This window comes from Manis javanica, chromosome 4 (genome assembly GCF_040802235.1).
Source record: "Manis javanica isolate MJ-LG chromosome 4, MJ_LKY, whole genome shotgun sequence".
NCBI classification, from domain to species: Eukaryota; Metazoa; Chordata; class Mammalia; order Pholidota; family Manidae; genus Manis; species Manis javanica.
In genome coordinates, this window is record NC_133159.1 from 65,169,285 (window position 1) to 65,182,281 (window position 12,997).

General features: G+C 34.7%; 1 protein-coding gene and 1 long non-coding RNA gene across 25 annotated transcripts in view; one reads left to right on the plus strand and one right to left on the minus strand.

Annotated features, from left to right (window-relative positions):
* FUBP1 (far upstream element binding protein 1) overlaps nucleotides 1–12,997 on the minus strand; it is a 36,570-nt gene that overhangs the window by 15,139 nt on the left and 8,434 nt on the right. For 14 of the 24 annotated variants that reach the window (XR_001853808.3, XR_005059764.2, XR_012130217.1 and 11 more), the window contains exons 3-17: nucleotides 12,787–12,849; nucleotides 11,936–11,974; nucleotides 11,433–11,472; nucleotides 10,868–10,920; nucleotides 10,710–10,781; nucleotides 10,525–10,582; nucleotides 7,449–7,611; nucleotides 7,251–7,349; nucleotides 7,026–7,127; nucleotides 6,200–6,302; nucleotides 6,008–6,108; nucleotides 5,497–5,638; nucleotides 4,714–4,874; nucleotides 2,316–2,467; nucleotides 2,147–2,226 (exon numbers count right to left, since the gene is read on the minus strand). Coding sequence is in view for 19 of the 24 variants with exons in the window: in XM_017665283.3 (XP_017520772.1) it covers nucleotides 2,147–2,226; nucleotides 2,316–2,467; nucleotides 4,714–4,874; nucleotides 5,497–5,638; nucleotides 6,008–6,108; nucleotides 6,200–6,302; nucleotides 7,026–7,127; nucleotides 7,251–7,349; nucleotides 7,449–7,611; nucleotides 10,525–10,582; nucleotides 10,710–10,781; nucleotides 10,868–10,920; nucleotides 11,433–11,472; nucleotides 11,936–11,974; nucleotides 12,787–12,849 (1,428 nt within the window). In the remaining 5 variants the exon portion in view is untranslated. The remainder of the gene's footprint in view (nucleotides 1–2,146; nucleotides 2,227–2,315; nucleotides 2,468–4,713; nucleotides 4,875–5,496; nucleotides 5,639–6,007; nucleotides 6,109–6,199; nucleotides 6,303–7,025; nucleotides 7,128–7,250; nucleotides 7,350–7,448; nucleotides 7,612–10,524; nucleotides 10,583–10,709; nucleotides 10,782–10,867; nucleotides 10,921–11,432; nucleotides 11,473–11,935; nucleotides 11,975–12,786; nucleotides 12,850–12,997) is intronic. The other 10 variants (XM_017665288.3, XM_017665290.3, XM_017665293.3 and 7 more) reach the window with 3 other exon arrangements.
* LOC140848920 (uncharacterized) lies at nucleotides 6,309–9,892 on the plus strand. Its single transcript, XR_012130223.1, has 2 exons — nucleotides 6,309–6,561; nucleotides 9,771–9,892. It is a non-coding gene; the product is annotated as an uncharacterized lncRNA (long non-coding RNA).

Here is a 12,997-nt window from a genome sequence, read left to right on the forward strand (position 1 = left end):
ACTATTTCCAATAGCCAAGCCTAAGTGTCCATTAATAGATGAGTGCATAAAGATGTACATATACATAAGGGAATAGTATTCAGTTACAAAAAGAAATCCTTCCATCTGTAACAACATTGATGGATCTAGAAGGTATTATGCTCAGTGAAACAAGCTAGGCAGAAAAAGACAAATACCATATGATTTCACTTATCTGTGGAATACAAAAACAAAGTGAAAAGAGAACAATATAGCACTAGACTCAGACACTGAGAAGGGACTAGCTGTTACCGGAGGGCAGGGACTGGAGCGGGTTAGTGGGGGAGAGTGAAGGGGATAAAGGATAACATTAAGTAAGTCACAGTTACAATATATTACTGGCCATGGGGACAGCAGTACTGCATGGAAAATACAGTCACTGATTCTCCAACACCTTACCTTATTATGTTGATAGTAACCATACTAGAGGAGGTGAGGATTTAATAATATAGGTAACTGTTGAACCACTGTGTTGTACATTTGAAACCAACATAAGATTATTTATCAATAATACTTCAATTTCTTTTTAATCCCACTATTTACCTAGGTCTGTTTTATTATGAAGTCTAAGTTCTTCACTATGACATAAATCCTTCATAGCCCATTAACTTTTTATAGAAACAGTTCATACTATTGGCTTTATTGTCAATACAGGGCCATATTAACAAAAAACAGAATGTTCAATCAAATTCACTAGACAATTTCATTTAAATCAATTGCTATGATTTTAACATAACGCTAAGTCTAATATAAGCGGTATCTAACCCTAGCTAACATCTTCTGGCTAAATGGGTTACTTCTTTCTTAAAGGCAATGCTGGAGGCCACAGTGACTAACCAATTCTTACCAATTCTTACAGTGGTGACTTCACTACTACTCCAAGTGGAAAATAAGACTGTGATTAGGAGACCACTTCTTATTCCCATCATTTTTCTCAATCATGCTACCTACCCCAAGAGTACTCATAGGTGCAGGTCCAAGTTATCCAATCAAATCTAGCTCTTGAAACTTGCTCACTTTTCAATCTCTTAAATGGTGTGATTGCTCTGCTTAATCACCCCATCCCAATTAGTTTCAAGAGATAAAGACTTTTATTAAAAGGCCAACTTTTAAGACTATTATGCAATAAATCAAGTTTAACCCTTCTCTAAGTCCACCCATCATGGATGGTATTGCTAACACTTAGCAGCACACTCTTCTGCTACAGAATGTGAACTCATTTTTGCATCCCCAGATTCTAGCACACTCAAATTGTTCCTTTAATGAGTGGTAAGTTATTATGCGGTGACTGTCATATTATGTTGTCATATTCCTAAGAACACACTTCCTATGAAATTTTGTTATAGTATATATTTTACCTTTAAATACCATGTCTCATCAAATTCACTAAATTTTACTCCAATATATTATTCTAGCTTTTTTTTTTAATATATACTAATGTGGCAAGGCATCTGTAATCCAATACCTTCTTGAAACTACTCCAGTGAAAGAGGCCTAAAAGGTAAGTAGCAGGTGAGAAAAAAAGATGATAAATGTTCAGTTGTTTCAATGAAAACTACAGGGTGGGACAATGCAAGATTAAAAGAGAATGCTATAATATATGCAAGATGTAGATCTGAACAAAGAAAATATTTAACTAAATGTAATTTACGGTTCTAAAATGCAGGTATTAAGTACACAGGCCTTATTTTTACTGATAAGTAAAGTTACCCTATCAGGAATACTAAAACAGACAGCTTACGTAACTTAAGAACTTTGGAGTTGTAAACACTTGATTATAGACTCTCATATAATTCTATAAATAAATGCACACTATTCTTTCATGGATAATGTCACAATTAACACACTATTCATATGACAGCACTGTTAGCTAAAATCTTAAAGCATTGTATTTCTTCCTATAGATTTGGCTTTCAGCACTGTGCTGTTTACAGGCAAAAACTTTCCATGAACAGACCATATTCACACCAGTCTTACACTGTGGTAAGATCAGAACATAACACTCCTGTTGAAAGAGTGAACCAAGTACAGAAGATACACACAATGCAGAATCAATATTACAAAGTTTAAGAATATAACAAAAGTGGCAAACAATACAGGTTACACATGAATAATAAGCATCTTTTACCTGGATCAGGAGGAGCTTGCTGTTGCCAGTGTGGATATGCATTTCCCCACCCCTGGGGAGCATAAGGGGCTGGAGGACCACTGAAAAGATGGATATCAAATATAAAAATACAATTTATGAGAAGCTGTTATTTTTTTTGGAAAAGCCCAGAACCAAACCCGATACTTACTGAGGAGCAGGGCCAGGTGGTCCTGGGTTATAAGGTGCAGGGTTGTATGGTCCCATTGGAGCTCCAGGCCCTGGAGGCCCAGGAGGCCCATGGGGGCCTGGGACACCATGGGGCCCATGGGGTACAGGTGGCCCTAAAGGATTTACTGGGCCCTGCAAAAAAAGACATACAAAAATGAGAAAAACAGGAATGACTGAACAATTCAAAGTCCAAAATAATCTTCCATTTCTACCCTCATACAGCCACAAACAACAAATTTTAGATTTTCCTTCATATCCTCATTCACGTTATAAAAATTATTTTGACTCTACCATAAGACATGCAAAATTCATTATCAGTAGCATTAGCAAAGAACTGAAACATTTCCTTTACCTTCTATTCTATTCTATTCTTCTCAGAGTATTTTCTTTTCTATTTCCCTTTCCTTTTACAATTTTTACTTTTACTCTTCCTTTATCATCTTAATCACAAAAGCTTATCAAACATCAGGTCCTTGTCTCTAAGTCTTCTCTCTACATCTAATCTGATTCCATTCTCCTAACATTGATGAAAACAACTATCTTGATAATATATTCCCCATTTGCTTAGGTCTTATATTGTAAACTGTTTACTGAATATCTCACCAATAAGGAAACTAGGTCTAGCCCTTTGAACAAAACTGAAGTCCTCACAACCTTTGTATCACTGAACCCTACTTGATTAATTTAATTTCCTCTTTTGCCCTTTTTCATAACTTTCTAAACACCATGAAAATTCCCTTTATAGATTGAACAAATCAGGATATTTCATGTCTATACCATAATTAACGGTACTTAGTTGATTTTTTTTAATAACCCAACTTGTAAAGGCTATTAGATTTAACTGTCCCAAAACAGTCCTTTCATGCAATTAATTAATATTATTTTGACATATTGAACAGAAAAGCTTTAATTACATTTGGTTAATTTTCTCACTACAAAATAATGAAGTGCAACTTCATGTTTTTTAAGGTCCCTTTTATTAACTGTCTCTTTAAGTCTCTAACTGCTGTCATTATCCCTCACTTCTATTATTCATAACCTACTCTTTCCGAAGAGTAAAAATGAATGCTACTTACTAGGTACTCTTTTAAGTGATACACACATTTCAATTATTTAATCCTTTCAACACTGTAAGGAAGGTACTATTATCCTCATTTTCAGAGGAAGAAATTGAGGAGTATAAATAACTGCCTCCAAGGTCACATGGACAGTAGAGGCTTCAGAGAGCATCTTAAACTCAAATAGCCTGGCTCTGGTCCATGCTCTTATTAATCACTATATTAAACTGCTTCTCTGAACTGCCCATCTTGTTCACCCATCAATTCAGAAAAATCTCTATCTATGCATGCTAAGGATAATAAAATCCAAAGCCAAGATGTGCTACTCATTTTTCTGACATCAATCCCTGCCATTGCAGAGTCCACCATTATTTCCTTCTTCTTTTGAATAATTATACATATTGTTCACACCACAGAACTTGCAATGTTTATGGTATATTTTTATAAGATATTCCTTAATTGTCTTTTGTAACTCACTTTTATCTTCCCAAGCAGACAGAACTATCAATCTTCTGCAGTCCATTCACAGCATGGCAAACATAAAAACCTTTTCTTTCTTTTTTGATAGTTTTTTACTGAAGTACAGTTAAGACTTTTTCTAATAAATTCTAATAATACTTTGAGAAGCTCCTTCACACTCCATGTTAATTCTTCATAGTAAAAAACAGTAAAGTATACCCTTTGCCTCTTTCACAAGAAAGCACAATCAAGACAGTTCATACTTTTTTGTACTACACTTCATACTACCACCTGCAGACATTTGGCTGTGCATCAGAATCAGCTGGAACCTGTTTCTAAAATAAAATGCTATGCCAGAGATTCTGAATCAGAACTGTGTGTTACCTGTGGAGGAAGAAAGCACCCAAGTAGCTTACATTGTATAACTCCCTAGATGACTGTCACCCAGTTTAATTAGGATTTGTAAATTTCTACTTTAAAGTGGGGGATGCATCTGATTCACCTGTCTCACCAGGGCTGAGTACAGTAAAATAAGCCTTTAATATTTAATTCCCATTAACTATCTCCTTCAAATATGTTCCACAATCCTCCACTAATTTTAATGTCCTTACATATCTGCAAAGTAATGCTACCCTCTTATTTAATCACACCGAAATACAAGGTTCTGAACAGCTATTAACTGTGTACTTATTTTTATTGCTGGAAAATCTATTCTATATTGTGCATCCATTAAATGCTAAGACTTACAATTTTAGACTTCAAATTGACATTTTTCTGGACAGCACATACAGGAACATCTTAATTAATATCTTATTTAAACAACAGTCTCTGCTATGAATTCGAAGTTTAAAGCATACTCACACCAATCTTTTCTTCTATGAGTTGCCGAGCATAGTCTATTTGCTGTGGAGTGCCACGAATTGTAAATAATTTCATATTAGGATCTGCATTAGGTGGAGGATTTCTCTGAAGTTCTATTCTTGCACCAGACTGTTGGCTTATGCTTTTTATGGTTTCACCTCCTAAAATCAAAACACAACAATTTCTCTAAAGATTCAAAGGATAAAAGAGGAACCATTCAAAAGAAAATGGTCATAATTAAATGGGTCACTAAGAAAATGTTTTGACAAGTACCCCACCTGCCAATATTCTATTAAGATTTATCATTTATTCTATACTTTAAATCAAGTTATATGGCCTTTAAATAATGCCTCTTTTAAAACTTTTATATTTTAAGACATAAGAAGAGTATGTCTGTACCCAACCTCAAGGTGAATTACAACTTTATCAAAATATTTGGTTCAAATAAATTGCTTTTATAAGTTATATAAATATAAAACACAGAAAAAAACCCAAAATCTCACAAATGTCAGGAAAAACAAACAAAAATGCCCAAACCACTTTTGTTGTCAGAAGTTTCTTACACTAATAAACTGTTGGTCCCCTTCTCTAGAAGCCAATATGACTCTTTTTAGTATATATTAAGAGTCTTCATATGTTTTAGTTGTTATATATCAGCATAAGAGCACTTTTCTACTATAATATAGCCAAGGAAAAGTTGCTGGAGCAACAGAAATAGCATCCAGAAGAATTAGGTAAAATTTTAACCATATATTAAAACAGTAAGAGCTTAAAATACATTGCCTTTTCCTATTATTAATCCAGTTTTCCCAGTTGGTACAATGAAATTAAATTCCTGTAGTCCACCAGGTGGTCCCATATTCCAGTTGCCTTGACCTCTACCTCTTCCTCGACCACCAGGTCCAGGTCCACCAGGGTTACCGGCCTAAAGAGGGGAAAGACAAGAGAGAAAGAACACAGTGAGCAAAGATATATATTCTTCTTTCCATGATAAAATTGTTACATGTCTACTTTCCTCAACTTTTATTTTCCTAAACCAGAAATTTAGAGAAGCTGGGAGATGACCTATCTCAAATAATCATTTATTTTCTTATCATGGGCTGAATAAGGTGGTACACTTACATAACTGCCTTCCTACTCCATGAGGTCTACCTCAAAGCAATTAAAATTTTCTAGCAATTAATAAAGTATCAGCATATTCTGCTATAAAAATAAAGAGTAGGGGTAAATACTATCAAGGAAGGAAAATGTTTTAATGAAAACAAAAAATGAAAATATTAACATCCTGTCAAACCTGGACACTCCGAAGAAGGTCTGTAATAATTTCTGCAGCATGCTGACATCGGTCTGGAGGTCCTGTTATTTGTGCTATTCTATCAGGTGTTGTTCCATCATCTTAAAACAAATTGAATTAATTTAGCATTACATGTGTGAACATCAAAAGTAATTGCTCCCAACACTCAGAAGATTAAGTATATGTGCTTACCTGGCTTAAACTGAATTCGAACACCAGCATCATTCTGTATTTTTTTAATCATCTCTCCATTTCTTCCTATTACAATGCCAACAGCAAATCTGGGAATGGGGACCTTATGCAAAGAAGACTAAGTATTAAGAAAACCATTTCCTGGAATATTATTTATCCATAAAAAAAAAGAAAAAGAAACCCTGCCATTTGCAACAATATGGATGGACCTAGAGAATATCATGCTGAGTGAAACAAGTCAGGCAGAGAAGAACAAGTACCATCTGATTTCACTTATTCGTGGAATATAAATTCAAAGCAAAACAAAATGTACAAAATAGAAGCAGACTCACAAACTGAGAAGTGACTGGAAGTTACCACAGGTAAAGGGTTGGGGTGGGTGAGCGGGGAAGGGGATGAACGGGCACAAAAATTCTCAATCATAAGTTGGTCAGAGGGACGGTAGTATAGAGCAGAGAATATAGCCAATAGTTCTGTAACATCTATGTTGAGAGGTAGTAACTGCATTAGTTGGGGTTAGTATTTAATAATACGGGTAACTGTTGAACCACTGTGTTGTATATTTGAAACCAATGTAAGATTATCTATCAATTATACTACATAAAAAGAGAAAACATTTCATGAAAATCAATAGCTGCATGCCATAAAAGTATATATAGCACTATGTTTACATCAAATAGAGTAACAAGATACAAAATATACATTCTGTATCTAAAGTGGGGGGGTAAAAGAAGATACAATATTAGGAGGAGGCTTTGTAACACAAACAGGAATATCACTTATGGATTAGCATTACCACCATTTCTGAATGGGTATTTTTACTTACATCTATTCCTTCATTTCCTCCTATTCTTGACCCATACTCATTTCGAACTTCTCTGAAACCACCTTGATCACGAATTAACTCTAACACCATTTCCTTGGCTTGCTAAAGTAGAAAAAGTACCCAATTTAGAAAGCATGTCTCCAAAACATTGTAATTATTCATGCATCTTTTGCCCATTCTGCCATCCACCCCAAATCCTTCTTTGTAAAATATAAATTTGATTACTTGAACTTTGTATGGGTCGCCTGTAATCCTAAGAGGTTTATCTGCACCAGTGTTCTGTGGTCCATCTTGAATCATAACCATTTTAACTCCAGCCCGCTCCTATTAATTAAAGAAATCATACATATTAATTAAAGGGGAGTAAAGGGAAACTGGCTTTAAAACAGATGAAAAGTAATCACTTTACAAACATAATAATACCTGAAGTTGTTTAATAGTCTCTCCCCCCTTTCCAATAACTAATCCTGCCTTGCTAGCTGGAATCATTATTTCTTGAACGGCATTTCCTGGTCCATCACCATGATGGAAGCCAGGGGCTGGTCTTCCTTTTTCAACAATCTGGTCCAACAACCGTTTTGCTGATCTGTTAACAAATTAACAGTAAGTCGTAGCACACCCAAAAGGTGACCCAAATAGACAAATACAAAATAATATTATCAGGTACTTTGCCCACCCCAATTCAGGTTTAGGCAGCTTAAAGCCAAATTTTAACAATTTTAATTAAAAGAAACATGCCATCAGGGTCAAAAATGGAAACTCTACAATAACTTTTTTTTTTAGATACGTAGTTTTCTGCATTTTTGAGCATAGTCCAGTAAATCCAAGAAGTATCTCAATTCAGAATTAAGCTGTTTCCTCCAGAACTAAACGATGTATTTACCTTTTTAAGCCATTATTTGGGTCATCCACATGTCAAAATTTACTCATTCAACAAACTCTTAAGAAATGTCAACTGTATGCCAGATACATTGTTAAGTAATGGGGTTAAGCACTGAAAAAGCAGACGAGGTTCCTGCTGGCATAGCTTAACTTTATTAAGTAAGTAAAGAGAGCACGTTAAATAAGTAATATGTCATTTGATAAATGCTATGAAGGAAATCAAAGCCAGATAAGGTGGACAGAATGTGTGTGTGTGCATGCATGTGTATGAAGGGTGCTATTTTTTTTTATACAAAACAGATATGGGTGACCCTAGTGATAAGGTGATGTGTGAAGCAAGAAGTGAAGGAAGTAGAAGAGTGACTATTCAGTATTTGAGGGAAAATGCTCCACGGAAATGGGAAGTGCAAAGGACTCAAAGGAGAAGCATGCCTGGTGTGCTAGAAGAATAGAAAAGAGGCAGAATGAGGCTAGGACAGAATTGGGAGTAGAATGGTAAAAAAAAGAAAAGAAAAGAAAAGAAAAAAGGTGGCAGGCAAGGCAGGCCATGATAAAGGCATTGACATTTACTCTAGATGGGGAAACAGGATTTTAAGCAAAGTATGAAATGAATTGATTCACATTTTAAAAGCGTCACTATGGTTACACTATTGTAAGAGTATTGTTGAACAAGGCAAAGGAGAGTGGGGACATGTTGCAATAATATAGGCAAACAGTGTCACAGATAAGGTGATAGTATAGAAGGTGGCAAGAAGAGGCTGGATTCCAAGTAAGTTATGAAGGAAAAATGACCAAGAGTGGGTGATGGATAAATGAGGCAGGAAAGAAAGATGACGTATTAAAACAGATTTGCCACACACTGAGATAAGTCAAATAAAAGAAAAAGTAGCCTAGGAATGGGGTGGAAAACAATGACTATTTTTAACGATCTGAAGCCTGAGATGTCTAACAGACCTTCAAACTACAGATACTGAGTGAGCAAGTGGATAGCAGTCTGGAAATTAAGAGAAAGGCTAAAGATAAAAATTTACGAGTACATTAAATTTATGTATATAAAGTATATACTAAATGAAGTTCAGGAGATGAAGGGGATAAAGAGATACAAAATTCCAATTATGAATTAGTCACAGTGATGAAAGTACAGTATGGGAAGTTAAGAGTCAACAATATTGTATCTTTGCATATTGACTGATGTCAGATGTACTAAATGGTGAACATTTTGTAATGTATATAATTGTTGAATCACTAAGGGATATACCCGAAACCAATGATATTGTGTATCAGCTGTATTTTAATTATTAAAAAACCCAAACAAAAAAATCAAGAGGAAAAATGTTGACTCTAGGTCAAATTTATCATCTACTAGTATGTCAGACCTAGATAGGTCATATAATGCTATAGAAATAGTTATCAAGTGTTATCAGCATCTTCTAGTTTCTTGGTTTCTGTCATTGACATATTCTTAAAGAGTTTACAGATTTTTGTCTTTGAAAATGTTATTAAAACAGAACAACAGTATCACTTGGGCAAGGCACTTGTTATAATGCCAAATCCCAGTTTGCTCCCAAGTTTTACTGAGTCTCAAAAATTTTTACTTTAGGTGGCACTTAAAAATTTCTATTAGTAAGTGCTCAGGTGTTTCTAAGTACCTATGAAAAAGATCTGTGTCTCAGTTACATGGTAGCTATTAATAATTTTCAAGATAACAGTAGCCCAGGAATTACTCTTGAAGAGCCAACTGTGATATAGAAGAAAGCAAACTGTACTAAGTAGAAGATGTGTAAGTTCTAGTACTTGTCTGACACACTGCTGTGAGATCTTAACAATGAGTCACCTAATCCTTCTGGACATTTTTTTTTTCAGCCTCTGTAAATTATCTTCTATCCTGAGGACTCTCAATAACAGCTTGCATAGCATCTTTTTAGGGCTCCCATTTGGAGGAACAAGTACAACGAATGGTCTCCATAAAATGATCTTTTCTGAAATTCTGTGTCTCCTAATATTTCTTCCTAAAGACTATTCCTTGGATCCTCTCACTCCTCTACTCTTCTAATTCACAGAAGGTTTAACAGAGATAAATAATCTAAGGAATATGTGTACATGTATTGTAGGAAGACTTTATTTTGGGGCACATTCCTGTTGAGAAGCCATGAAGACTGGATAACCCAGAATAAATGAGAAAGAGCAACCAGGGAGGTAGGTTATTTCTAGGCAGTAGTCCATAATGTCAGTCAAACAGTGCTGACAAGCTGAATGATGTGGAAGCCATTCATCTCACACACAGCAGTTTTAATGGAATGCTGGGAATGAAAGCCCAACTACTGCCATTTCAAGACAAAATGAACACACAGGCAGATGATGATATGCAAGAAGAGCTACCTCTTTTAACAAGTTTTACTGTAAAAGGGAGCAGAGAAACAGAGAGAAATGTTGGATTCAGAGGTGGATTTTATTAAGATGGAGGGATTTTCAATTGTGTTTATATGCTGTTAGGAGTTATCTATCTAGAAAAGAGGGGAAAATTAATACTGTAGGAGAAAGTAGGTTCGATCACAGGGGCAATGTCCTTCAGTAGGAAGGAGGGGCTGGCCTCATGGTACATGATTTTTGTACTTACTGGACCGATTCAGGTGTTCCAGTTAGCATACAAGACCTTTCCGGAAGGCCACCGCTGTCTACAATCAAAAACAAAGAAAGAAAATTTTAGGCCAAGAAATGATTAACAACCATCATTTTCATAAGCAATTTAAAATATATTCTAGTTTTCCAGTCACTTCAAAAATCACAAGGGAATAACATTACCAGGAGCTATCTGTATTTTGCATCCAGATTCCTGTTGTATGCGTGAGATCTGTTCGCCTCCTCTGCCAATTACTAGTAAGGAAAAAAATTTATTTGCTGAAAGATTAGAAAGTATTTCTTTATTAGGTCTACAAAGCTTTAAAAATTAGGTTACTTACTAAATCCAACCATTCCATCTGGAACTTTGTATTCTTCTGTCATTACAGACCTGCTAAGAAATAACAAAAACTAACATTTTTCTTCAAAGAAAGACAACTGGTTTATATATAAAGGATAGCCTAATAAAAATTTAAGTCCAATGGCTCCTACATGACTTAAAGTAGGTTTCTAGGCATATATTCATAGTCAAAATATGGCCTGAATAGTTTAAAGTCAGAATCTTAATTAAGGTGACACATATCAAGTGAAGAGGGCAAGGAACAGAACAGTCTGAAGGTGTAAACTGCAAAGGATTTGGGACAGTTCAGGGAATGTCATTTTAAGTTATTTTAATTTACCTTAGTTCTTCTAAAATGTGACAAATTCCACCTTTCCTATCCTTCCAAATTATGAATGTATCTCACTCAAAAAGGTAAGTGATCATTCTGTATCACCTTAAGTCCAGGGAAATGAACTGTACACACACACAGACACATATTCACTACACATTAACTTGGTTGTGTTTTCACATATATATTTCAACTAAAACTTGAAAAGTACTCTTTGAAAATCATTTCACTATACCTTTGTTGCTGGTGCATTGGTGGTAACTGTGTTCCAAAAGCTACCAAAAAATAAATAGAAATGACACTTTAAATATAAGTTCACTATTTAAAAATACAATCATACCAAGCAATTCTTAATTTTTTCTGATGCAGACACCACCCTGAAGAGTGAATTTTATGTAGAATACTTAACACTGACAGCGAGCAAAATGTCAGTGGAAAGATATAAACAATAGTATAGAGAAAACTGCCCTTTTTCAAGTGGTGCAAACATAGGTTAAGAAAGAGACACAGAATAAACTTAATATGTAAAATAATCTGGCAACCAAATCTTATATTCATAAGATTCATATATATACCTTGCCATAACTGAAGTAGAAAGACAGGCAGTATATATTTAATTCATTCTGAAAGAATATTCATGGCCTTCACCTGACTTCAAAGACAACAATAATATATAACAAAATACTGATATTGGACCTCCTATTTTAGCTTTTAACCCAATTTACAATAAATACTTACAGTCATTTTGAGGAGCAACTTTCTTAGCATCAGGTTGATCTGCAAAATTAAGAGTCTTTTAATTTTTTGCCAAAAGTACAAATATAAGATTTAGCTAACCCGTGCCCAAGCAAGAGTACCAAAATAAACTTATTTAAATAGCTGAGGGTAGGATTATCATTTGAGTCAAAAGTGCCAAAACTCAGCCCAAACTCTTAGAATCAAAGGAAGAATTACATTTCTTTCATTCTCTTCATGTTTAAAAGATGCACAGACATTAAAAAAAAAAATCCCTATTGTATCAAATCAATAACCTTAATGTGAAGTTAAGCACTTTAGAATAATATAACACAAAGTATTTAGGTCCATTACTAGTTAAATATCACATGCTAAAGGCTAATGATGCTTCCCTCTGTAGGAACTGAAGATTGGAAGAAAGAAAAAAACTATCAAAATGTGAAAATTTGACATATCAAAAGTTGAGTGTATCTGACAGTGACCACAAAGCTATGCAAAATAAATAAATAAATAAATGAAACATCACATTACAAGGCAATCTCAGTCTGAACTGTTCTATTATTCCTAACCAAACATTTCACAGGATAAACTTCAGCAGAAAAACTCAAAGCACCAACATAACTCCCTTCAGCTACATCCTTTACACAGATGAATACAATGCATATCTTAGAATACACAACCTGCAGCTCAAAGTACTCCATTCTCCTCCCCCCTTCAAACTTAAAATGATTAAACATCAGAATGTTGTGCAGCAAAAATTCAGACACATAATCCAAGAAATATCTGTGTCCATTTAAGAATCCACTGATTTCACGTTTACATACTAAACACAGGTAATAAATAAAAATTCCTGCCTTTAAAAGGAGAGGGCATTCCCTCCCAGTGTGTTGTACTGCTCGGACTTGTCCAAGAGCCATCTACACATAAAATAAAAAGAATACATTACATACAACATCTGAAGCATCATTAGCTCATTTCTTTGTATATTAAAACCTCACTATAAATGTGAAAGACACTTAAATAAAAGGAAACCGAGTACACCTGATCAAAAGCTACAAATACATT